This window comes from Haemaphysalis longicornis, unplaced genomic scaffold (genome assembly GCF_048455015.1).
Source record: "Haemaphysalis longicornis isolate Haplotype H1 unplaced genomic scaffold, Haemaphysalis longicornis Haplotype H1 scaffold_6, whole genome shotgun sequence".
NCBI lineage: Eukaryota > Metazoa > Arthropoda > Arachnida > Ixodida > Ixodidae > Haemaphysalis > Haemaphysalis longicornis.
The window spans coordinates 186,471,088-186,498,484 of record NW_027526407.1 but is presented as its reverse complement, the minus strand read 5'-3'; the positions used below and the strand labels follow the sequence as shown (position 1 = coordinate 186,498,484).

The following is a 27,397-nucleotide window of genomic DNA, read 5'->3' as shown; positions in this document are numbered from 1 at the left end:
GCAAGGAAAGCAGGCAGGGCTCTCATCGAAGTGTTGTTTCTTGGCGTTTGTAGAGTTTCAATGCGAAGAAATTCTCTGGGAACTGGAACTCTACTTGGTCAACTTTTTATGCAGTAAGAGAAGTGTACAGGCTATATACAAGTCAAAAGTAATTGAAAAGTATTGCGAAATTTCCATGAACCTACTGGCCTCAAGAAATGTATTACATTACTACATTACCAACACTCAAAAGTAATTCATTACATTACTCATTGCAGCAGAAAGTAATTTAATTACTGTAATTCAATTACTGCAATTTCATTAGTGCCAAGTCGGGTCTGTTGAGAGGCCATGAAGATGTAATACAAGTTTCGTTCATTCAAAAACCCGCTTTTTCTATAACAATGCTACCAATTTGACGAGAAAATTTAATGAAATAATCCGGAACATAAAGAAAAGATATCTAAGTCAGTCGGCTCCCCAGCCACGGTTGGTGACTTTTTTGCGACGTTTCAGAGTGTTGTGCCCGAATGGAGGGCATCATCTAAAGCCACCGCCAAAATCATGACTGGAAAATTGTAGTGTGGTCTCAAGTTTCATTTTATTTTTATATCTTAGTTCAAGTTCTATTGTGTTTCCACATCGTGGTCTCATGTTCCCTATCGTTTAAAAGGTGACGATTAACACACTCATACCATGTTTTTTCAAGTACCACCATTCAAGTACCCGATATAGTATCGCCATTGTGCCCTTCATACCTCAAGGAGAAGCAGCGTCTGCACGGTTCCACAAATACATTCAACAACCATTTCTTTCTATTGCTATACAGGGCTGGAATAACTACCTGAATCAATAGTTTTTGAATGTGATCCAAACAAATTCAAAATATCCTTACAGTCCACGTGTACAACTAGATCCCACAACTAAACAGGCTCCAGTACAATCTAATCCAGATGTTAGTGTGTAGTTCCGATGCCTCCTAATCTCTTTTTATGCTTGCTTTTTTAATCCCGGATACCACATGCACTGAACTGATTTTTGTCCTTTTGGGTGCCAACAGTGTTTGATTGCATTGCTTAGTGTTGACGCATATTCTCTTAGTGGTGCCGAATGTGCTGTTTCGCTCCGTTTTTTTCTGACTACGTGCGCTGACACCTCGGCGGTGATCATTCCGACCCTGCTGTGCGCCAACCTTGCGTGTTTATTTTCCCTACTGCTGCCCGATACTTTTAATATTGGCGGTATATGTCTTCTTCTATTACGTCCTTCCGTTTTTTGTCGCTTCCCTTAAACCCTTGTTACCCCATGAAGTCAAACTGCTTGTATGATCAGTCGTCTCTAGTGTTTCCGTAAACGTCTTAACCCTGCTTTACATATTGGCTCATGTTCTTCCTTTGGCTGTTCGATATGTTTTTCCTCGTGTTTTTTTTCAACGAACCTACATACAATGCCATATTTGTTCATTTCCCCTTTTTGTGTAATCTTCTTGTTATTCCTGTTGTCGTGTTTTTTTCTCTCAGTTATCATGACCATTCACAAGCTGTCCTTTCCGCCATTGTTATATAATGCCCGAGATAGGGCCTTTAATGATAAAAAATATAATGATGATATGATCAACAAACAACGTCACTGCAACGCAAAACTTGAAAGTTTTTAATATAGTTCCGTTTTTCAAATAAAAACGTCTTTCGACCTAAAACAGAAAAGAGCAAGTTGCCAAAGCCTAGTATTTAAAATTGAACAAACTTGTACTGTTTATGACAGGTCTCAGTCAAATCGGTTCTACAACACTTTTCTTCGATTCAGGCATTGCGAGCCGTAATATCTTATTTTGGCTTCATTTCCAATTTTCTGTATTTTCTTGCAGCGCTTGCACACATTTCTAAAAAAATTGTTGCTCAATATTGCGTCAAAACACGGAGGCGCGAAAAATTGTGAGCGGAGAGATATATTCACGAGGCTAACTTAAAAATACTCCAAATATCAGCGTCACGAACACCATTGCAAAAACTTAAGAGACTTAAAATTACCCTTACAAGTGCTACGTGTAGAGACTAAGATATTTATTTAGGTGCAGCGCGAACTTTTGCCTCAAGTGCCATAATCTTTTTCACAGGTGGCGTACCCGCTTTTCCTATAAACTGTTTTTGGGTGCTAAATTAGGCGACAAAAATGCGTGTACCTTACACCACAAACTCCTATTTTTATTGTATAACAGGTCGTTGACTGCTACAATGACGCCTTACAAAACAAGGTGAGTACGAGGGCACAGCACCTACAACCAGTTTTGTTCCCTTTTATAATGAATATATCGCCATACGAGGTGTTCATTCAGTCTAATGACACGTTAGCATACGAGGAACGTAATTCTCTATTCCCCGTCAGACGCGCACAATATTTCATACACGCAACACGCACACTAACAATTCACGCACTTCCAACCACGCTTCCCAAAGCTCGCTCACTGGTGTCACGTGATGAAACGTCATCTTTTCAATCGCAAGGGTGAGCACTCAACGCAGTATTAGACCATTTCCCTTGAAGGAGCCATGAAGACAAAATACAAGTTGGGTTTATTAGAAAGGCTGCTTAGTCCCAATAACAATGATAACAATATCATCGCAATCTTCGAACAAATAACGGAGATATGAAGGAAAAGGTGTGAAGCAGTCGCGACCCCCTAGCCAATTTCCCCCAACTTTTCCATGACATCACGGAACCTTGTTTGTGCAATTGGCGGCCGCCTAACTGACCTGTCGCGACGACACATGACTGGACGTCTGTAATAGGGCCTATAGTTCCATTTGACCGCATCACTTGAATGCTAACGTGCAGTTAACGCACTGAAAATTATATTTTATTGTTGGCCTGTATGACGTCATTCTTGCTCATAACACGTCACTGTGGCGCAAAATTTGAAAGTTTTTAAATACTTCTTGCTTTTTTTTCGTTAAAAAAACATCTTTTGTGGCTCTAATTGAGCTGAGTGAGATACTGAATCCTAGTTCTTTAAAATTAAACGAAGTTGTATTCTCTCTTCATGGCTCCTTTAAATGCGTCAATATAAATATCTAGTTATGTCAAAGTGGAAAAATACAGCTCGCTGGATTAAACCGCTCGCCTTCGCAAGGGGCTAGTTTTCGGCAGCGACGCGCTCATAGTGCCACGGAACGACGGTCCGGATAATGGTGGCACTGAGGCGGCGGAGCAGCACCTCCTATTTATGTTTCCCACGTTCTGTATACACCACACCAATGCGACTCGTTGATAAACTGTAACGTATTTAGGGGTGCGTTTATGTTAGTTTCCTTATTTGCTCTTTTGCATTTTTTCTCTGTCTTGTGCACTACCGCTTAAGTCTACGGGATGTCGGTGGGCGCGTACAAATAAACATTAACAAATTGATGAACGAATGAATTCCTGGCATTGTATGAACGAGGTGCCTACAGTAGCTCGTGTCTAGTGATAAACGTGTGTTCTCTTATTTCCGCTACCTTGTTTCTCTTCGTGCAGTTTACTTCTTTCAGTTTTTATGACTCACAGACTTCTCCCTTCGCCCTTGTAAACTCACATTCATCCTACTGAAGGTACTTGCTTAGGAACTTGCATAATGGCTGCTTGCGTAATTACCAGAAACGAAGTCGTCCTGCTGCTCTGCAAACATGTCGTTACCACAATTTAGACTATCAAATGACACCACCTATTCACTACACTTCAGTTTCATTGGCTAGAATAATTGAGCTGTGATGATCCAGTGGCATCATAGTACCAGCGCCGAATTTGACAATTTTTTTATCTCAATCCGTGGGTCTGTTTATCGGAGTTTGACACAAAATTGTGGCGTCATTCTGAGTCTTCAGTAAACACATTTTATACCTTTAGCAGTAAGCCGATTTCTCCCCATAAAACGCCCCGTTTATCTCTCCAGAGTGGTTCATTATGAATGCCTGTAGTGTCGTATTTTTTTACCAACGCATATAACTACTGATTTCGCATGCGAAACCGTCGAGCTGTTCTCAGGGTCTCTGTGCTACAAATCTCCATTTTTTCTGCTCGCGTGTTTTCTTCAACCGTGGTTGCAACAGGACTTTCGCGAGATCTTTGGCATGTTAACGTTTCTGTGATAATTTAGTTTTTCATAGTAATTTTACCATGACCCATATGCGAAGAACAGCAAAGAGTGGGGCACTCGCGCGCTGCGCTTTGTTTAAGCTTAGTCGGCACCATCCTATAATTTGATTGGAATTTTTTTGCATGAGGCTTGGCGGTGGAACAAAACATATACACAAGAGGAGAGCATTTTGTGGCAAGTTCTCACAATGGCGATTAGACAAGGCTGTTTCTCCGTACTTTGTATACGACCGAGGAAAAAACTTCTTAGTTAAAGGGCACGTGATATAAGCCACAGCGCCCTAAGTTTTGCACTCAAAATACAGGCTCACCCACAGACGAAAAGTACCTGCGACCAAGATGCACTGTGGTGCACCTTCGACCAACTCTTTCCAGCGCCGGCACCGCCTTCATTTCTCCGGACGCTAAGCAATATGGAGGCCCACATAGCACCGTAACAACCCTCGCTAACGCGACAATAATGAAATTGTAATCACTGTATTATAACGAATGTTTTGGTGCTGTGTTTTCATGCTTTCTTTTACATTACAATCGAAGAGACATGCAGATAACAAAAGTAGCAGTCGCAGCAGATCCTTATGATTTCCTTAGAACTTTGTGGCCAGTGAACAAGTGGTCAAAATGATTACGAGAATGTCTGTACTGCTCACAACGGAAGTAATATATGGAAGCATTGTGTCGTAAATGAGGGTAATGAGAAGCACAGGTTTCTGCGGGAAAAAAATTATTTTATGTGTGCTTCCCCAACCGCTCAAAACCGTTACGTTGTCCCCACAGCACCCAATATTCTTGCTTTTATTGCCTTAACAATAACTTGAATTCAGCGTCTAGACAATTCGTATTTCTAATACATCATTCCAATTTTTCTTTTCGCAGAGTTCTGTTTTTTACACCGAGATAAAGCTTCCTTATGACTTTGCAAAGGCTGTCAATGCTGCCACGGTAGGTTGGAGTTAACCTCTTTTTATTATAGGTGAAAATATTATTTGCAGAATAAAAACGTAAGCCACTAAAAATAAAAAGTTGTGGAGTTAGACTGCCTAAAAATTTGCAAAGCCTGTGTGAAAAGCCTGGGGTAATTTGTTTGTGGCGTGCTATTTTACATGAATGTCATAATATACTTTTCCTTGCTAACACACGCATTACCATTAGGCGCATTTTTTACAGGAAGTCTGCGAATTTCTTTACACACCGAAAAATATCAATGGCATATTTTCCTCTCGTTACACAAATTATGGATAGTTAAAAGATTGCTAAGAACTCTGAGAAATATGTGATTTTAGTATTTCTGAGGCGACTTTGTTTTTTGCGGTTAGAAATGGTCAAATTTGTTCTTGGATTGGTGTTGCTTACCTTCTGTCTCACCCTATTTTTATATCCTTCGGTGCAAGTCCCCATACATTTATTCCCTGTTCCGGAGTTTAGAGCAAATCGGTTTAGTCATGTTCCTATAATATTCGTGTAGATCACTTTTTCATTCTCTTCGTTTGTCCAGCATTACCACCAAACTTCCCACACATCCACGCTGCTCTCTTTGGCTTTTGATATGAAGGTTATACATTCTTTTACCTGTAGAACGTGTTTGCTTAAGAAGTACCCTCGTCCCGCTTCCTTACTGCCACTATCTCTTGTTTAGACGGCTTCAAATGATAATGATTTGGGTTTCGTGTCACAAGGGTTACTACTGGCAAAATTTAGTAACAAGTTGCTAAATGACAGTATTGTAAATATCAATGCTAAATTATGTTAGAAAAAAAAGCCTATTGAATTCAAAGGCAATGAAGAGGGCTGGTCTACATTGCCAGGTTGTGATGGTGCGTGCTAATAAAAAGGCCAACAATTTGATCTCAGTTATAATATATGAAAGCTATTATAAATGCATTGTGTTGCCAGCTAAATATAGGGCGAGTGTAAAAAAATCAGGGAAGCTGCGCTCACGCCCAAGACTTCAATGGCGAAGCTGTTGTAGGTGATAATTGACGGACACAAGGTGAGTTCAAGTGTCATTGTAGCGGTGTGGTTGATGTCGGTGGAATGGCATAAAAATTAGCTTATTTTGAGCAAGGCCATAGTGAGCTCGCTGTATCGGTGGAAGTTTTTCTACGCCACTCTGCAAGCGCGACCTATCGTTTCTAGTGGATGTTTTGCACGCCGAGCCTCCAGAACCGCGGCCTCTTCCTCAGCCGGGCCATGTGGATTCAAGGATCATGTACAGCAGCTTTGACATTACAGAGCCCGTGCGCGCGATGACCCGCAGGCAAACAAAGAAAAGGCGTGGGCTACTACGACGTGTTTTTCTCCTACGAGAAGGGTTGCCACGATCCGGCGAAAACTGGAGTTTTTTTGTTTGTGTGGCCTATGTCAGCCCATCTCGCTGCGTGGGTTTGTTTGACTTGTCAAACGCGTGGTCGAGGCACGCGGCGATCGCTAGCGTTTTTTTCGTTTGGCCAATAATAGCCAATTTTCCTAAGTAGGCATCCTTAGCTTTACGAGCGTGCGCTCGAAACATGCGTGCATGAGTGCAGCATTATTTTAAAAAAATTTTAAGTGTGGACCCCACACACAAACGATTCGCTCAGCAGCTTCGCTGCTAATAGAGTATGTTGTCTGCAAGCTTCTGGGAACTGTTTGTGTTGAGTTCTGTCATGCACCAAGCATTGAATGGGAATGTGGATTTCAGATAGCTGTTGTCCACACCTTCTACAAAGTAGTCTGTTTGGCCCAGTGAGCAGGGGAGAACGCGTTAAATGAGTGTGGCCTAGCAGTAGCCCAAGACAACATCCGCGTATCCATTGTAGGTGTCAATTGTGAAGTGTCGCAGGAGGGTTTTTATTGCATGTGGTTTGTTGTATGTTTCACACTGCAGTATTATTGCCCTGTTTTACTAGTGCCTCACGAAGTGCGGCAGATGCAGTCCTCTTATCTGCGACCTCCTTCCCAGCAATCTAAGAGTAGCCAGTAACCTAGCAGGTTAGAAAGGATAAGTTAAAACGTTTATTCTCTAAGTTAAAGAAGTGATGGCAGATGTTGGTGGCAGGCAACGAAGAGAAACCAAAGGGGCCAGCGAGCGAGTTTTCAATGTAATTAAAAACAAAGGCGGGTTGTTCCTCTAGCGAAGGCGTTGAAGTCACGACACAGTGGTATCAAACCCCGGGATTGAATCCGGTACCTTTACGGTTTTCTGTGACTGCCACTCCAACGCACTCCTAAAGACTGAGAATCATATGCAACCATTTCTTACTGGTATTGACCAAGAACAAAAATACATGAACACTGTGATATTCCGTGAAGTCATTTTATCAGAGCAATGCATCCTAAAGCAAGCAACCCAGGTTTCTTGAAGGCATTTCCACTCTACGGGCCTCAGTTATGAAGAAGCCTGTCTCCGCTTTTCTTTTATACTCACTTACGAGAAGTGAGTTTGCGCGACGTCGCATCACAAACAAATTCACCTCTTCAAGCATGAAGTAAATTGGTGACTTCTCCATTCAACCGTATAGGCGACTCTAGAAATGGCAGCAAAATCTATGTAATACTATCGACACGTACTGTCCAAGCTGAAACGGAAGGGTCCGATACGCCTGAGGAGAAGCGTACATATCTTACAGGGACTGGGCAACACTTCTACTACCGCTTTCAGTTTTTCCTTTGCACCCGGAAGCATTGCCGAAGCTATAGTTATCAAAAGCCCGGATGCGTAGTGCGTGATCTCCTTGTCGCAGCAGAACTATGTGAAATATGTGGTTTCCGTTTCTGCTTTGGTTTGTCAGCTTTTTTAAGTGAGCACAGAATGCATACGTTACTGCAGCCGAAAGGCAGCGGTTAATAGCCGCTACATTGCTCCAGTGATCTAAATCGAGCGCTCAATAAACGCCAAGACTCTGAAAATAAAAAAACATTTTTGACAAGGTTTTCTTGTTATCTGCAGGGCTAGAGAAAACGTTTTTACCTATGATGCTTTGTGACTCACTATAAGTAGTGGATGTAATGTTGATTACGTTGTGAAAGAATTTTGAAACGAAAAAAAAGTTTCAGGGTTCTTTTCACATTTAAGGGGATCTCAATGAACGGGACTGCACTGAAACAGCAGCTGGACAGAACCAACAAAACAAAAATAGTTCTCCGAAACCCGATACGTGGAGCTTCAAGCTGCTAATTATGCTGCGAAGTAGAGCGTCTAGTCGGGAGGACTCCACCACGAAATCCTATTCCTGCTTTCTTGATTGCGAGAGCGATAAAGTAGCTCGCGCCGAAGAAGATGCCTCGTCCAATTAACAGTCCTCAATAACAGGCCAGCGACTGCTACATGAAGACATAGTTGATAACGACGTTTTATAAAGACCTCAAAAATAATTTAGGCGCCTCAGTAGCAGATATAAGCAGGCGAAGGTGAGCGAATGCAATGAGAAAGAAGATGAGACAGAAAACCGATATTTACTACTATTGAAAGCATTACCTTCCGGATGAATCGAAACCGACACTGAAGCGCGAGCGAACTATTTGCATAGCCCAAGCAGAGCCTGAAAGACGTCCGCCTTGCCTGTCGCAATGTACGCTCATGAAGAAAAAAGAAAGTAAACTACAAGTAAAGAAATGCTTTCCCTGCTCATTCTCTAATTTAGAAATACAGCTGCAAGCACACTCCCAAAAGCCACCGTTAAATCTGAACGACAGTAAAAGGACCATACAGGAACATCAGCCACAGTAGGAAATGCATCCGCAAGGACTCATGCAACATAACACATACGAACCCATCCTGCGTCTGTCTGTTTCTGTGAAGGAAAGTTTCAAATCCACCTTAATACATCCGTACGGCTACAACGGAAAGCTATACAGCTTTCTCAGAAACTCCGCAGTTGAATACCGGGCATCTTCGAAATCTGTATGGCTTTACTTTGTAGCAGTATGACTTTATTCAGGTGGATGCCAAACGTTCCTTCATGAATACCGCCGTATACCTGAATACATCCGTACGGCTACAAAGGAAAGCTATACAGCTTTCTTAGAAACTTCCGTGCGGTTTCAGAGAGCTGTATAGATTTCCTTTGTAGACGTAAGGCTGTATTCAGGTGCATGTAAACTTTCCTTCACAGTAACGTACTCCACCTTGGGGATTTACCCTGAGTCTGGTCGATTAACATCTGTCAGATTCTGTGAGCCTTTTTGTGTTTATAGTGCCGGTATGAGTGTTTGTGTCTTCACTTTTTTACTTTCGCACATATCATGTTTATATGGAGTAGCAAGCCAAGCTCGCTGCCAGGCTTACTTCTCTTCATCATTAAAAGGCAGTACTCCCTCCTTCTCCTCGCCGCGAAAGAAAGTTGTTTGATGGACTAGGGCAGTGTTGTGTACGGTTTAGCAAAATCAACACCATTAAAAGTGCCCGACTCAGTGACCACTCAGTGCTTCCCCACGCGTGGGCTGCTTTCCGCACTATCCCGATCAAAAGCCTATACCTCAAGCAGAAAAATGATGCAATTTTGCTAAATGCTGAGAGAACGAAATAACTGTTGGTGAAAAGATAATATAGACTGTATAAAATAAGGACCGAAAATTCAAAAGTTGAGTAAACCAAGCACAGTGGTTGACAAAAGGCTGTCCGAATACTGAGCTAGACATTTGGTAGCCACACACTAACAATACTGTCTGTTTAAATGAATACAGAAAAATGGAATTTAGCAACAAATTTCTGAGGTAAAGTAAGCATTTAGCTTTAATCGCTAAATCGGAAACAATGCTGATTAATTGGAGACGCTTTTCATGAAAGTTAGCAACATTACAGATCCTATCAGACCAAAGCGTTGAACACTGCCTAATACCTATGGGAGCCACACTCAAAATATAAGTAAGCTGATCGTTGTGTTTGGTTCCGGAGACGCCGGCGTAATGACTTGAGTCTTTTACCGATCATGAAAAAGCTACGGCTGTCAGCGTATTATATGAGTCATTAGTGTTGCTTGTTATAAGGACAGAAAAATTAGCTATTTTGTTTTTGGCGTTACCAATGTCCACGCTATAAGGTCCGCGCCTTGTGGCGTAATATAATGCATATCCACCGTCTCCTCAAAGACCTCTCTCGCAGTGCTCTAAGGCGCATGTTCGCATCCCTTATTCTCACTCGTGCACATGAAAACCATACTAAAGTAAGTTTCAGTTTATGCTCCCCGTGGAACTGGACCTTTCGCTCCAACTACCACTTCATGAAAATTTCATTCGGATAGTCGTTTTACCGCAACCGAATCATGTTTGATACGAACAATGAAGCAAGCGTCTTGTTTTACAACACTCACTGCAGAAAGCTCTACTTCATATCTCTTTGCCGTTTTTGGGATCTCCGATTTGCGGCAATCTAACTTGCCTGCTCACTGTAATGCAAAAAATGACACAAATCTTTCATGAATAAACTCCCTTTTCAGCATAGCGTAATGGCTTAACTTCCCTCCTGTGTTCATTGTTCTTCCTGATGCATTGATCGCAACGTTCCCATATACAAGGTAGATATTGTTGCATTAGAGGATCCGTCACACGCACTATACTAAGCATATTTACACCGAAACAAAATTTAAAAAGTAAGTACTTTCTTTTTGTATCGATACCCGACCCACGTTTGCGTTTTTAAATTATGTGTGCCACTTGAATTCATAAAAACCTTTATTCGTGCAAGAGCATCCCTGGTCAAGGAGCGAGCTATATGACCTTCATTTGAGTGAATGCATTTTTAGGTGTGTTATAGTTCACAGGAACGAAATATTTTAAGCATTGTAAAGGACGGCCACCAGCTTCAGAGCTGTGCTATCTTAGCCCTTACAAAACCTTCTGCAGAGAATGCTGCGCTCGAATACCTTGGCAGCCTTAGTTCACCTGCTACCTTTGGCAGACTTTGAAACGTTTGTTCTCTTTAGCGTAAACAATCGGTACAACAGCATTGTGCACTTAAAAAACTCGATGGCTTCGATTTTAATTTCTTCTTTTATTTTAGGAATGCCTGAAGAAGAATAACATATCTGCAGTACCCTACCAAGTGGTCGACGATGGCCTGGCTTTTTGGAAACGTGCTGTTTTGTCGTACGGATGGAACTAAGAATACTGATATCGCTTAAAAGTTCGAGAAACACCTCCTGGGCAAAAGCCATATCCGAAGATTTATAACACTAAGGCTGGAACACAAAAACTAGAAGCGTTGTTTTTGGCTATTCTTCATAGCAACAAATGATACGTAGGTAGAGCCCACCAGACATGTCTGAAAAAGCATTTCACAGGTCCAAAGAGAAGTCATGTTTTCAATAAAGCCGTTAAATTGGGGTACAGTGCCGGTGTGGCCAGAACAGAGAGACCACTCAGGTTCTTTGCATAGGCCAAAATAGCAACCTCATCCGTTCGTCGAAAAGAGCGGTATGAAAAAGACAATTCCATACAAACAAAATCATCAGGTTTCACTGTGTATAATTGCGGTAATATAATAATATGTATTGCTAGCATAGGAAGACCTCCTCGTTCAATAAAGAAGCGCTTTCATGCAGTTCTTTTTTCTGTTAGTGAGCTGCTTTTAGTTGAGTGAGATACTTTTCTGGTACATGAGTTCGTTCGGAATAAACCATTATTAGTATTAATAGTCTTGTTGAATTTGTTTTGCAATAAAAATCTTCCTTGCCTGAAAGTGTTTTAGGTATCTAAGTCCGAACCTGAAACTCACCTTCCGGTATCTTCTTTGTAATGAGGCGTACGCAAGCCCACACCATCCACTTCACAGTAGGCGTTTTTATATCGTTTTTTTAGACTTGGCTGGTAGTCTGGGTTAACTATTGATTTTGTTTTTAATAAACATCGGGAGGATGAAGCTATTGTGTCTTGCTCCAGTCGTAGCTTATATATAAAACTCGGTTCAGAATTGTTTCTCACCGGGGTGGTGTTGATGATTTCGTTGCAACCTCTGTAATTTCCCACGGTCTCAGTCTCATATAAAGGTAAACAGAAATTACCGGTTGTTCAACGTCAGAGCAATATAAGAATTCTACGACCACAAAATGTTCGGCTGAATGGGTATTTGTAATCGCCTTCTTGAGGTCAATTGACCGCTCCGTATTACGTATAATTCAAAAGTTCACAGAAAGTATTTTGAGAAATGTGCAAAGCAATTTCGGGAAACTTTTTGTTACGTGCAAAAACGGTTGTTTTTAATAGTACGATATTTAAAACGAGGTTCACGCGCTAAACAAATTTGCAGCTCTGTATTAATAGCAATAGTTTATCAGCTGTCCGATTGTACTGATATATGTAAATGTGCGGAAGTCTGTGGTGAGTCATATCACCATCGCCCCCCCCCCCTTGAATGACGGAATTTTGAAGGGGATTTTCTTCAAGTAGATTGGCTAAGCATGAACACTATAACGAATATTCCAATGTAGAAGCCAATATTTTAGTAAATAACGCAAAACTCTAAATACAGGGAACAGAGAATAAAGAAAATTAATAATTCAAGAGCCGCCTATCTATTTACTGTTTGGAATTCATTTTGAAACTAGCTGCGAGGGGCATTTACCCACCCAAGTTTATGTAACCACACAAAAGAACTACAACTAAAGGGCGAACTCAATTTTGGTGAAAGTAAGACAGAATGGGCCGACGAATATATTAGAATTATAGACGGTGTGATAAAACAAAAATCAGTTCGAAACGTAAAAAACTTCATCTTACGCTTATAATGAGTTATTTGTGGGTTGCTCCATTCTGAATGCACCAGTGGTGTACTTTTCTGCGCGCCAGTAAGCAGGAATTGTAAAATTAAGAAAATACAAATACTTGAAGTCCACCTGTAGTTTGTTTTTGATAAATTATTATTGGGGTATAGGCCAGGGGGAATAAGAAACTTAAGTTTTTTGTTGTATTGAAATAGTGCTACACAAAATTACCCTCCGTTGACAAAGCCGGGGTTCTTTGAGGGCGCGCTTAGTGCGAATTTTTTATTCAGTCATATACACTGGCGATTCCAAAAGAGCAGCTATTGTACGGGTTCTGCAACAAAATAAAGGTTCAATGCGCCTGCCCGGAAACACGAGCCGAGACCACCAGTCCTTATTTTAACTCCTGAAAGGACTCTTAAGAACAACGTTAGAAATATTGTAACGCACCGAAAAATAATTACACTAGAACTGAGACATCGCTGTGGACACTGGAAAACTCAAACGTTGTTTTTTTTTTAACGTGACTGTGACAACCAAATTAAACATTTAACCCGGAGTAAAGGTCTTGTAATTAGGCTCAATAAGATGTACAAGCTCAAGTTGGTACAGGGCTATGCCCCCACATCCAGCCATGACGACCAGGTAGTGGAACGCTTCTATGACGATGTGGAATCGGCAATGGCTAAAGTAAAAACACAGTACACCGTAGTTTTGGGAGATTTCAATGCTAAAGTACGCAAGCATCAGGCTGGAGACAAGGCAGTTGGGAACTATGTTCTGGGGTGCGGAAATAAAAGGGGGACCTACTTGTTGAGTTTGCAGAACGGAATAACGTACGCATAATGATTACCTTCTCTAAACGGGAGAGCCGGAGGTGGAAGTGGACGAGCACGAATGAGGACCATAAAAATGAAATAGACTTCATATTATGCGATATCCCTGGCGTTGTGAAGGATGTGGAAGTGCTCGGAAGGGTAAGGTGTAGTGACTATCGTATGGTAACATCTGGAACTAAGCTAGATTTGAGGAGGTACCGTGACAAGCTAATACGAAAGAAGGCGATTAATGAGCTAACAGTAAGGCGTAAAGTAGAGCTCGGGATCGCGCTGCATAACCGATACTCAGCTCTTACCGAGGAAGCCGAGGTTACGACACAGGAAGCCAGCGACAACCTTACACGCATTATCAAAAAGTGTGTAGTAGAAGTCGCGGGCACGATGGCTAGAGAGGATACTGGTAAACGTTCACAAGAGACGAAAGATCTACAGTCAAATCTCGGTACAACGAACACCACATTAACGAACTTTTCAGATTAACGAGCATTTAAAAAATCCCATGCCGACTGCTTATAGTTTTAATGTAAAATTATTTCACTATTACGTACTTCAGAATAGCGAACTTTTCAATATAACGATCGCTTTATTTAGTTCCGTGCCATGTTAACAAGGCCTCGGTACTACGAACTCATATTTTCAGGCCGGAGATTCTTAGATTTCCGTTAAACAATCGCGGCAACTGGAGCCGTATGCTAGCATACGACACGGCAAAGCGCAGCGCAAAAGAGAACGTCTTGTAACTTGCTCCGTGGAATGCGCGAGCCGATGCTAGAGAGAGAGAAAAATAAGTTGAGGAGGAGGGGAAAAAATGAAGCATGGGTGCTCCGCTGCTCTGACGACCCCCCCTTACTCCTCACTAACCCCTCCCCCCCGCTCCCCCCCCGCCTCGTCCAGAAAGCCGCGGCCGCGCTATTCGCGCCCCACATCCAGTTTTTCTACGTTCCGCCGCTGCTCGGGTTCCTTGCGGGATCTTCACGGATATCAGCGGAGCTGACCACAGAGGACAATCTTCAGAGCACGAGCGCTCAGGTTGAAGAAGGCAGCGAGGACGGCATGAACGACGATGCCTCAGAGGGTGCCGCGGCAGCACTCGAAGACTGCGACGAGCACACGACGACTGCGGATGTGCCAGACAGCATACGAAAACTCCGCATATTTCCGGGGAAAAACCGCACGTTCACTGAGTCCATCCACAGGAATGTGGAAGACTTGGAGTTCTTCGTGCTAGCAAGCTTGTGCTGCACGCACCAGAAGAAAATTTCCAACTGCTTTGAATAAACGTACATTGTTTCATGATCACTTGAGCAATTTTTCTTAAAAATGACTTCAAGGATGCACAGCTCTACAGGTAGGTCGTTTTATGCATTGAAATGTTATTTGTTGTCTTAAATTTGGCGATTTCCGCTACAACGACCTTTCAGAATAACGAGCAACTTTCCGCGGTCCCCTGAAGTTCGTTATATGGAGATTTCACTGTAATTAGGAAACGGCAAACCAAGACAATCTCCACCCCAGCAGACAGAATAGAACTAACCGAGCTTTCTAAGTTAATCAATAAGTGTAAGACAGTTGACATACGGAAGTATAATATGGTGAGGATCGAATATGCTGTAGAGAAGGGAGGTAGCCTGAAAGCAGTAAACAGGCGTCTTGGCGTGGGGAAAAATCAGACGTATGCACTTAAAGACAAGCAAGGCAATGTCATCACAAATAGGGATAACATAGTCACAGTGGCCGAGGAGTTCTATAAGGATCTGTACAGTAGCCAGGACATCCAGGATAATGCCGAACGAGAAAGTAGTTCAGCTGAGATAGACAGCCCACCAGTAACGACCGAAGAGGTAAGGAAGGCTTTGAAAGAAATGAAAGGGGGCAAAGCACCTGGTGAGAATCAGATAACAGCAGACCTCTTGAAGGATGGAGGAGAAATTGTACTTCAAAAACCGGCAAACCTGTATACGCAATGCCTAATTACCGCAAGCCTACGGGAAGAACGCGAACATCATCCTAATCCATGAGAAAGGTGACATGAAGGACCTGAAAAATTACAGGCCGATTAGCTTACTGTCAGTCTTCTACAAGGTACTTACCAAGGTAATCGGTAACAGAATGTCTGCAACAATAGATTTCAGTCAACCTAAATAACAAACAGGGTTCCGTAAAGGTTATTCAACAATAAAGCGTATTCACACGATCAATCAGGTGATACAGAATTGCGCTGAGTATTCTGAACCCCTATATAGATTATGAGAAAGCATTCGACTCGGTCAGAACCCTAGCAGTTATTCAGGCATAACGGAACCAGGGACTTCCCTTGATAAGTCCAGCTATATACTCAGTTAAAAAAGAAAAATGGACAAAACAAGCCGCGTCCGACAAATCCAAGATATTCTCCTCCGCAACATAGGTCAGTAATGTAGTGAGTGCTCCGCGTTCTGGCGAAAAAAAAAACGGACCACAAAAAAGAAGTGCGGTGCTGATGAGTCATTTGATGGGCCCAAAGTTTGAAGTTACAGAAAACCAATTTTTATGAAGTGCATGTCTTCTAGCTCATATGCAATGTCACTAGGTATACTGGAGACAACGCAACAAATTTTAAAATTGATAGACAGAAAAAATTTATATTTCGCACAAATCCTTTCGAGGAATGAAAGGCCCAGCCGTGTATTGTGCAAACCTGACACTCCCTTATGTATCAAAACAACGCCGCCGGTTTCAATGCGTCATTCAAAAAATATCAGTGGCTTAGCTCGGCTATGCCAGCATGTACGTAGTTAAGATAACGTTCAGCTGGTTTTTCTTAGATTTTCTGGTTGTCTAGGATTAGCTGATTATAATGCTTTCAGCTGCTAAAACGATTTACTATTCAATACAATCGAATCCAATCCATTCTAATCCAATCCAATCCAATCCAATCTAGTCCAATTTAATCCAATACAGTCGCGGTGGCGGCAGCTGTGGCGCGCCAGCTGTGCACCGTGAGACGGCAGTCCCCTTCGAGCATGCGGAGCACGCATTTCCAGGAGCCAGCCCGGCGGCGTGGTCCATGGGATAGCGCGTCGGGTTCCCAGAAGCCACGCGAAACCGCTCAACTACGGCCAGTGAAGCTCACGCTACAAAATTGCATAAAGAAATAGGAAAGACTGCACATTATTCTTGAATTGACCTCATCAGCTTTTATTAAATATTTTCTCTATCTCTGCACCTTCTTGTTTTAGCCGGGGGCAAAGTTTTACATGCCTCTTTTCATCTCACGCACAGTTAAAAGAATGTTGGCACATGGCCTGTCATGCTTTGTCACATGGCCTTTCATGGTTTGTCCGGCTCCGTATTACTTGCAGACCAAAAAAAAAAAGATCGGCCATCCCTACTAACGGGAATCCGGGGAGAAGCATGCAGTGCATAAGAGTACACAGAGTGTAAATCTCCATCTCGCCGCAAGGCGCGCGCTGATTGTGCCCAGCAGAAACGCCGGTGGGTGGACGAGTTGCCCGCTTGCACTGGCGGGGCACCCATCTCTTGCGTTAAAACCGGATTCAAGCAATTTGCGTGACCCATCTACCCCAGTTTTGGGTAGTGGCAGGTTTCAAAGCGAGCGAAGTGGAACGCCCGCGCCTGAAGAAGAGGTTTATTTTGTCCATCGAAGCAGATACATAACATGCCTCGATGGAACTACTCATCGGGTAACAAATATACATTACAAAAGGGAAACACAGACAAACAACAATTCAGAAGTGGCTGCCACTGGCCTACACACAAGTTGCAACATTTTGTACCACGCAGGGTACAACATAAACAGAGTAGAAAGTCGAGTTGTTGGCAAACGCGAACAGTAGTTTCAGGGTCGAAACACAATGAATGTGGGTAGAAGTGCTACAGTCTTACATAGTTACGGATACACACATGGTAAAGTGAACACTGCAGATAACTATGTATCGTATTTAGTCTGATTACAAGGCTAATATTCTAACTTGTTTTAGTATAGTTACAGGGCTAATATTCAACTATTCTTATTTCCAAACGTGCGTTGTTGACCTTGATGAAGCGGCACGACCAACGCAGGAGGAACGCCTCTTCCCCCAGCGTGGCGACCTCCTCTTCCAGGTGTTCGAACAGACGCGTGCGCATGTGCAGCAACATGGGGAACATAGCCTTGTGAGGCCTGGACCGGAGTGCGGCGACACCACGACGCCTCCACACAACCAGGGCCCCCACACATAACAGAAAAGTTACGAGGGCATCGCGCGATTTTGTGCGCTCCCCTAGGCGTACTTTAAACATCCTAGACATCAGCGTCCAAAACGTCCTCGCTACAGAACACTGAAAGATTGCGTGTCGCAAAGTTTCATTTTGTCCGCATTGAGGGCACCGCGCTGACGGAGTTACGCCCCACGCTGTCAAGCGGTCTCTAGTGGGCAGAACGCCCCAACCACGCTCCCACCCGAAATCTTTGACGTCCGCTGGGAGGACCGAAGAAGTCAGCTGCCTCCAGCGCGCCTTTTTAGAGCGCGCTTTCTGCTCCGCAGTGAGTTCCGCCACAGCAAGTTGCTCGCAAAGTTCGCTTGGGGCAATGTCCGAAATTTCCAAGTCGGGGATCTGTGCTATCAGTTCTCGAAAGGTTTTCGTGACATAGGTGTAGAACGACGGCGGTTCCTCTGCCAAAGGGCCGATGTAAGGGTCACTGTAAAACACACCTCGCGATGTGCCCAGGAAGTAGTTTAGAAAGCTGCTTCCTATGTAGTTCGGGTTTCGCGTCAAATCTACAAACCTACGCAACGCCAGGACGCTGCACATTGTCGACATGCATGGAAGGCTGTATCCCCCCCCATGCTGGTTGGGAGCCGCATGAAAGCCCGCGCTACCCTCTCCGTCTTTCCTCCCCAAAAGAAAGAGAGAAGTGGAACGCCCGCGCCTGAATGTCCTCACATAAAGAGAATTTATTAAACACAGGTTACAGCTAGGACCCGCTGTAGTTAGCTACTACACGGGTCGACAGAGCACAGGATTTACGTAATGTGCCACAGAGGAAAAGGAAGTGAAGATCATGGAAGTTCACAAAACAACTAGTACACCGCACCGAAGGTCCTTTACAATAATGTCCGAGGCACGAGACTCAGACACCATAGTTCACGCGTGGGAGTGAACATAAAAACCGCAACAGTTCACACACTGAATGTCCTCGTATATGAACGATGCCTCGGCACCAAGTAAGTATGCGTTTTGTTGCTTCAACTGAGCACCAGACCCAATCACGCCTGGTGTCTAGAGCCGGTGGGTACCTGAGTGCAATACAAAATATAACCCGTTTACAAGGAGTTTCTGCTTCTGCTTAACGAGTGCTGAAGCGGACAGGGAGCGTTCCACAAATCTTTAAATCACGTCAATTTATTTCAAATCCGTTTGATTCAATATAAACCTTTCTTGTGCGCGGTACGTTGTAGCGCGAGGCGTTGGAAAAGTGGTGTCCCCGCGTTTCACTACCATGACAACAGGAGACAACGACAGGAGACGGCGACAGCCAGATTCCCTGAGGTGCTTCGATCCTAAAAATCTGATTTGAAAGTTCTAGGGTGCTACCAGCAGAACTTCTTTGACTGCTTCGGTTAAGCTGGTTTTGAGTGATGCCCTAATATTTGCGACCGAGGTCATATACTCAGCGTAATTCGGATGTGTGTCCCCTAAAATATCGAGAGAAAAAAGGTTTAAAAGCACATTTTTAACCGATCAACTCTCCAGCAAACATTAAATCACAGAGATTCGAATTCGCCATGGCCATACTATGCAACATTTCTCCACAGACTACATGTTCACAGAAGTAAAACTCGGTGAGATAAATTTGCCCTAAAATACCCGGTATGTGTTTGAATATCTGTTGGCATGCCCTCTTCTGTAAAATGGTAATTAGGGCACTTCAGAAAATTTCTGGGTCATTTCACCCTAATTGACTTTATCGATAGCTCAATATTGCCCAGTTTAGATTTCCTGTGTATTAATTACTGTGGTCAAATGCGCGATCAGAAAAAACTGCATGGATAATTACATGATAAAAGAACTCTGATAAAAAACTGTGGCACCAATCGGCAACATTTTGAACCTGGCACACAGAAAGGAACTGGAGAAACACCGTCCGTCCCTCTTCCCAGAACGAGTATAGAAATACAAAAACAGTCTTCAGGTCTTTCGACATTTATTACGCAATGGTTTATAGCCATTACGAGACACGGCAGGGCTCTCGGTGTGCTGTAGACTTCGCTGCTTCTATTTTGAGCTTTTAACAAGCACGTTTAAAATGGCAAAAAATTTACTCGTTGCATATCACAAGAGAAAAATAACAGATTTCTTGCGCCACAATCTTCCATTATTACCATTCATACACCGTATTCTTCTGCCCCAGCCTGCGGTAAATAAATACCAGCTGCCGGGAGTGTGCCCCATTCTAGAGCAATTAGAAGCAGCAATATCTGGCTACCGGCGACAATTTTTTAGAGTCGCCTTCAGTGCTCGTGCACATCCTAAGTACTTTGTGTGTGGAACGACCTGTCCAATTTCATCTCCCTTTTACACACCGTGATTACTGGCACAGCAGTTATTGATGTTGAATGTGGGGATGTTTGGTCATATATTTCTTGCGTTGGTGTTTTATACGCTTTCTCAAAAATTGTGGAATACTCAGCTCGTTTTAATAGGATGCAGTAATGCTAGTTAGAGCAGGTTTGTGCTTGTTACCCGCCGGTGTTTAACGAGATATAATCAGTTTCAAGGATTCGGGCCTCTGGATAAAGTATGACGTCGGTTTTGCTAGGACTCATTGAGCCCTATGCTGTGGCGAAAACACTTTTCTAATCTGAAGCAGCAGTGGTCTTGCTGTAACCTAGTCTCTTGCTGAGAATGACGGAAACTGCCAAAACTACAAGTGACAGGTATTTACTTTCCGAACCTTAGTAGCAAATAGGATGCTGATTTGATAAAACTAAACAAAAATTTCGTGGCACATGGTTTGCAATTCATATGCACAAGAAGTGGATGAAGGCAAGGTAAACACGCCGTGTTTACGCCAACCATAAACAACAGTTTTTTAGCCCTTCCGCCTCAGTCACTTCGAGTGCGGCCGAAGAGAAATTATTAAACAAACACCCACGAATGCACTTTGAAGCAGCATTATTTAAAAAGAAAAGTAGGTGCCAGGGATCACTTATTACATGCGAAAAGTTTCCCACCTGGGTAGAATAGGGTTACAGCAAAGCAGTGATGCTTTATTTCGTTGTAGAGCCTGTAACGCCAACCCGACGGACACACAACCAGCCAAACGAAGATACAAAACATACCTTTGCAATTTACGAAGCATGTTTGCTTCTACCCTTCTTCAGAAGTTAGTGGGGTAGTGCAGTAATGGAGTCCTCCTTCTGCTAGCACGGTACTTATGCACAGCGCCGGTTTTATACCCTGCCAGGTAAAACTTGTTTGCCGCCTGTGAGGTATCAAAAAGCTACAAGTGTCTTCTAGTCGCGTCTCTGCGTTGAGAAGCAGGAAAGCGGGCGTGTGTGTTTATTGTGATGGCTGGGACACGCCGTACGGGCCTACAATTCCCGGTTGAGGGAAAGCCACTATTTTAGAGGAATATCTGGACGCTTTCCGCTTTAAAGCTACATTGGTTAACACACTGGGAAAACTGCCCAAGTGGTGAACTTTCTTGCGCTAAGACAGCCAAAAATGTCATCCGAATATATTTCCATTTTATTTGGTATGCTTTTTTTAATAATGACGTAATTTGTTGTTTGGAATATATATTTATACATAAATTTAAACACAATTTCATTTTCAACTGGGAATGCGTAATGGCCGATTTAACTCACTTATTTTGGTGACGAGAGGAATGCGTACATGCGGATAGTTTTTTAAATTAGTCAATAAAAAATGTTTGGCCACTTAGGTTTGTGTCATGCGACCTCAACAAATTTTTACACTTTTTCAAGCGAGACTCAGTAATTGCTACTAACAGTGATCGATGCATGCAACATAGCTGCGTTGTTTCTGATCCCATGTTTGGCCAAAATTAACGCTATTGCAAACACACCTATTCTCAGGTTCGCGACAGTAATGATAATAAGAGCGACACACCGAGAACGAGACTTTCTGTTTATGCTACCCAGAACTTAAACCAAATGCACAGAACATACAGAGATAAACTCACAAATGGTAGGAGCGAGCTATACCTCCAAGATAATGTTGAACGGAGGAAAAAGACTGATTACCTGTTTCTCACTTCTACGGGTCCATCCCACCGCTCGCCATAGGAGCACGGCCACGACTTGATGGCATCAATCGACGAAGTAAGAAGTCTGGTCCACGCTGGCACGGCGCGTTCGAAGCTCCCTTTTGTGTCTTGAACGCACCTTCCTTGGACGCGCTGCCTTCTTCTTTGGAGACCACCAGACCAGACGACTCTAGGCGATTGAATAAAGGTACTAGCGTTTTCAGTTGTGGGCAACCACTCAGACGCGCCAATGGTCTGGGCAACCTACCGGCATGCATCTCGGCCACTGTCCCACACGGCCACTCTATTCGTCCGTCTTCGGGATCGCCTCTATTCACCGCCGCTGTCACTGGCAGCCACGATTGGCCAGCATTCTGCGAGAGCTCGCGATCTCACCTCGAGCTCTCGGCGCCGTAACTGGCAGAAAAGACCATGGCGTCGCGGTCCTTGGGTCTTCTCGTCCTCTTTCTTCTCAACAAGTTATCTTACCTTCAGATTTCATTTCTGCGCGTGGTGCATCCCTTCACTTAAGCATTGATTATCTCAAAAATGTCCCGTTATAGTCCACCACACATAACGCACCCAGTCCTTGAGAAGAACAGCACACAATGTCTAGTCCTCATAACTGAACTTGAAACTCCCCCCCGGCAAAATATAAATTCACCAAAACTAATCGCAGTCCAGAAGTCGAGACACCGAGTCCAGGGCTGCTATATTTACACATTACACACAAGTAGAACACACACATCAGAAATTCACCGAAAAGACAAGCCGTCGGAAGGTACAACCTTTTTCTTAAAGTGGCTGCGGTGCCACCCTCTGCCTCTTTCTTTTGGCAGGTCCAACAGGGTAAGGCCTCCACAATATCTGTGCTAAAACCGGGGATGACAAGACGTCCCCGTTTTTATGATGAGTCATTTTTGGTATATGGTGCCGCTACGGCGGCGGGATGTCCTCCGGGCACATGTTACCGACTTACTTACAAATGGGGCGACCATATCTGCGAACGCTCAATTCTGATGTCGCCGCCCGCGCTTTAAAAGTGGTTTGGTTGTCGCCGTCGGAACGACTAACAGTCTCTCGTTTCGCGGTTACGTAAAATTCACATTGGTTGGCCGCTAGTGCCTCTTTTGAAGGCAGCAGAAACTGGTCTGCCTTAGAGCTACGTGGTAAGAAAGGTTGGGTTGAGCTCCGTGAGCCGTAGCAACAGCTGCAAAGGTTTTTTTCAATATCCACACGCGCGCACGTGGTGTCACGCTCTCAGCGCAGATAGTCTACCCATTGGAGGCCGAACAGTGTCATTTGTTGAAGAGGTCAACTGTTGCGACCTTTTCCCCTCTAACTTTGTTTCGGGTGATGCTAATCTCATTGTGGTATTATAATGCTCAGGAGCTCTCGAATCTTCACTTGTCGGCAGCGGCTCGGCCCAGGTTTCCTAGCATGCTCCCCGAAATCATCCGTTTACGATGGCGCGTCTCTCAGCTCTATAGGCGTGCCTCTGCAATTGCAAAAACCGAAGTTGTAATAGGGATGAATTGAATGATAGGAAAGGGGCTGGGAAGAATTACCATTGTAGGGAACCCACGCCTTTCGATTAGATCTCGAATGCCTCGATTAGATCTCGAAAGAGCCTACCTACACCCCTATGCCTCCTTTGGCGTTGTAGACTGCCGACTTATCTTTCTTTATTTCCTCAACGAGCCCCTCATTTCCTTACTAATTATTCTGCGAAAGCCTTGCGAGGGGCAGCCTTGATGCCTAAGTAGCATAAGAGGGCTTCCCGCCAGTCACCCGCTCATGACAGGCTATAGACGTTCGAGTCACGGCCCGGGGGCTGAAAAGAAGGTCCCCTTTTCCCCGTGTAGTCAGAGTGGCGCTGGCTACCACCTTTAAGTGTCAGATACACTTCTAGTAAATATAAATAGCCCAGAAAGTGAAGGAGAACACAGTCGCCCAGATAGCCGAATTGGTAAGGCATTCGAGATCTAATTGAAAGGCGTGGGTTCGGTCCTCACTCTGGGCGCGTGTTTTTCTTTCTTTCTTTCTTCCGTATATTAAAAAAATGGTAACTTCTTTAACCCTAGTAGAAAAAAAAAGCCTAACTACACCCCTACGCCTCCTTTGGCGTTGTAGACTGCCGACTTATCTTTCTGTATTTCCTCAACGAGCCCCTCATTGCCTTACTTTATATATATACATATATATATATATATATATATATATATATATATATATATATATACATATATATATATATATATATATATATATATATAACAAATAAATAATGGTTGGCAGTCCATGCCTGCGCCAGGTGGGAACCGAACCCATGACTTCTGGAGGTCGTGGGTTCGGATCCCACCTGGCGGGCATTTTTTCTCCACTTTCCAAATTTTTTATCTGTTTCAATGACCTACCACATCCTCCCCTTTGCTTTCCGAGGTTTTCTTGACTGCCAACCCTTATTTCCGTGTTAATTTGAACGAGCCCCTATATATATATATATATATATATATATATATATATATATATATATATATATATATATATATATATTGAAAGGGGGTTAATTGGCTGGTAGATGCAGACGGTCGCAGAGGTCCAGAACCACAGAGAGCGAGAGAGCCGACGAACGGTCACACCCAAAGCCGCGCAGACCGAGCTTCTTCTTCGTTCACACGAGCGGCTGACTGTCTGCTAGCAACATGGCGATGACCGATGGCACATAGCCATTACAAGGGATTGTCCGCAGTTCCTAATTATTGCAGCGCGCGTTACCTCATTACAACTACCCCCCGGGGAATAAAGCGCCATCCTGGCTTGTCACGGGGCACACGACACTAGGGGATCATAATACGGCTTCAAACGCTGGACATGAACAGTCTCCTTCCCGCGGCGACGGAGGTCTGTGGAAGGTGTCATGGGCTCTATGACGTAGTTCACCGGTGACGTCCGTTCGAGGACACGGTAGGGTCCGTGAAACCGAGAAAGAAGCTTGCTACACAATCCTGGTGTGGTGGAGGGAATCCACAGCCACACCAGAGATCCTGGACAATACGTCGGGTGGGTAGCTGTGTCGCCGTGCCGAGATTTTTGATGCAACTGATCTTCAGTCGTAAAGGACCTTGCAAGCTGGCGGCATTCTTCCGCGTACTTTGCAGCTTCAGAAGCTGGGGAGCACTCAGAGCGATCCGGTCGGTAGGGGAGAACCGTATCGAGGGTACATGACGGCTCGCGACCATACAGGAGGAAGAAGGGCGAGAAACCTGTTGTGGCCTGAATGGCTGTATTGTACGCATAGGTCACGTAGGGCAGCACAAGGTCCCAGTCGTCGTGATCCGCTGAGATGTACATCGGCAGCGTGTCGCCGAGGGTGCGGTTGAAGCGCTCAGTGAGGCCGTTTGTCTGCGGATGGTACGCTGTACTTGTTCGATGGACAACACGGCACTCAGCGAGGAGGGCACGAATGACGTCTGACAGAAACACACGTCCCCTGTCGCTGAAGAGCTCACGTGGCGCCCCATGCCGCAGAATGAAGCGCCGTATGATAAAAGAGGCGACGTCTCGTTCTGTGGCAGCAAGCAGAGCCGCAGTTTCGGCATAGCGCGTCAGGTGATCGACGGCGACGATAACCCATTAGTTGCCGGAGACTGTGTTGGGCAAAGGTCCATACAGGTCTATACCAACACGGTCAAATGGTTTCTCTGGGCAAGGAAGCGGCTGCAGTGTACCCACCGAGCTGGAAGGCGCAGACTTGCGACGCTGGCAGGTAGTGCATGACCTAACGTACTTGCGCACAAAGGTGTACATGCCGGGCCAGTAATAGCGGAGACGGACACGGTGGTATGTTTTTAACAAGCCAGCGTGGGCACACGTTGGGTCGGCATGAAGCGATGCGCAAATGTCGGTGCGAAGGTGCCGAGGATTTACGAGCAGCCACTTCCGCCCTTCGTTGAGGTAATTCCGCCGGTAGAGCAACCCGTCACGAAGCATGAAATGTATAGCTTGTCTGCGCAGGGCCCGAGGTTGTTCAGTTCGGGAGACGTCCGAGAGCAAGGAGATGAGCGAAGCAATCTATGGGTCCTTGCGTTTTCATGGGTCCTTGCGAAGCAATCCATAGGTCCTTGCGAGAGAGAGAGGGGACACAACAGCGTCGTCAGGCAGGATGCAGGCATTCTCTGGTGACACTGGAGAACGGGATAAGGCATCAGCGTCGGAATGTTTGCGGCCAGACCGATATATGACACGTATGTCGTACTCTTGTAGCCGTAAAGCCCAGCGAGCTAGCCGTCCAGACGGATCTTTTAAATGCAGAGCATTTTAGTAACTCACGATGTCACCCGCGTTGGCGTCCGTAGTCCGCATCACTACGTAGTCCGCACCCTACACTATATAAAGAAATAATACCTTCCGGCGCCAGGTTTCGATCCCACGACTCTGCGGGCGGAACGCAAGGTACACGGCACTTTACCGACTGCTCCACGGAGCCGACACAGAATGGAAGGTTACGCACGCGCCTTATGTCCCTGACTCATTCAACCGCCGGGCACAGGTGCGCCCTCTCCCCCGCGTCCTCCTCGCCTTCTCTCCGCTCGCAACACCCTCTCTCGCCGCGTTCGGTTCGCGTTCACGTGGTGGCGCGATTTCGGCGCTATAACACTCTCTCGCGAAGGGCATTGGATTGGATTCGATTGGATTGGATTGGATTGGATTGAATTGGCTTGGCTTGGCTTGGCTTGGATTAGATTTGGATTGGGTTGGATTAAAGTGGATTGTGTTGGATTGTGTTGCGTCATAGCCGCACCACGTTGCGTCGTAGCCTCTCCACGTTGCGTAATAGCCGCGGCAGGGGGTTCACGGCACGTTTCACGTTTCACCATCGACTTCATCGAGAATGTCTACGCTTGAAGACAACAATTACAACAACAACAACCAATACGTTATCCATAAGACTTGCAGGTACGCCCCCCGCGGAAATGCTCTGCATTTGATCGTGCCGGTCGCGAGGGGGTGTTTTGATTTTTGCTCCATCGTTTTCATCGCCGTGGGGCCGCTCCCAGTGCCCCGAGCACCTGCAGCACTTGCCATGCCAGGGCAGACCTACATCATCTAGTGTGGGACTGCCCCCGCTACAGTATTAGTGTGGACAACCAGCATAGCGCATGATGGTCTGTGACGACGTCGAAAGGGCGGCCGTACAAGTAAGGTCGGAACTTATCTAGTGCCCAAACTATGACCAAACACTCTTTTTCCGTGACGGAGTAGTTTGCCTCAGCCTTTGTAAGGGTACGGCTAGCGTAGGCGACAACGTACTCGTCAAAGCCCGATTTTCGCTGAGCAAGCACAGCCCCAAGACCAACGCCGCTGGCATCAGTGTGAACCTCAGTGGGGCGTTCGGGTCGAAATGCCGCAGGATGGGTGGCGACGTAAGAAGCTTCCGCAATGTCGCGAACGCGTTTTCACAAGCAGGGGACCACGAAGTGAGCTCTTTAGAGGTACCGGACAGAAGCTGCGTC

The 27,397-nt window shown here is 44.7% G+C and overlaps 1 protein-coding gene across 1 annotated transcript in view; it reads left to right on the top strand.

Moving 5' to 3' along the window:
* The window catches only part of LOC144142108 (uncharacterized), an 81,190-nt gene extending 69,474 nt beyond the window's left edge, over positions 1-11,716 (top strand). Inside the window, exons 5-7 of the mRNA XM_077673516.1 lie at positions 2,198-2,233; positions 4,987-5,052; positions 11,090-11,716. Coding sequence (XP_077529642.1) covers positions 2,198-2,233; positions 4,987-5,052; positions 11,090-11,191 — 204 coding nt within the window. The 3' untranslated portion in view covers positions 11,192-11,716. The remainder of the gene's footprint in view (positions 1-2,197; positions 2,234-4,986; positions 5,053-11,089) is intronic.
* Positions 11,717-27,397: the final 15,681 nt, after the last annotated feature.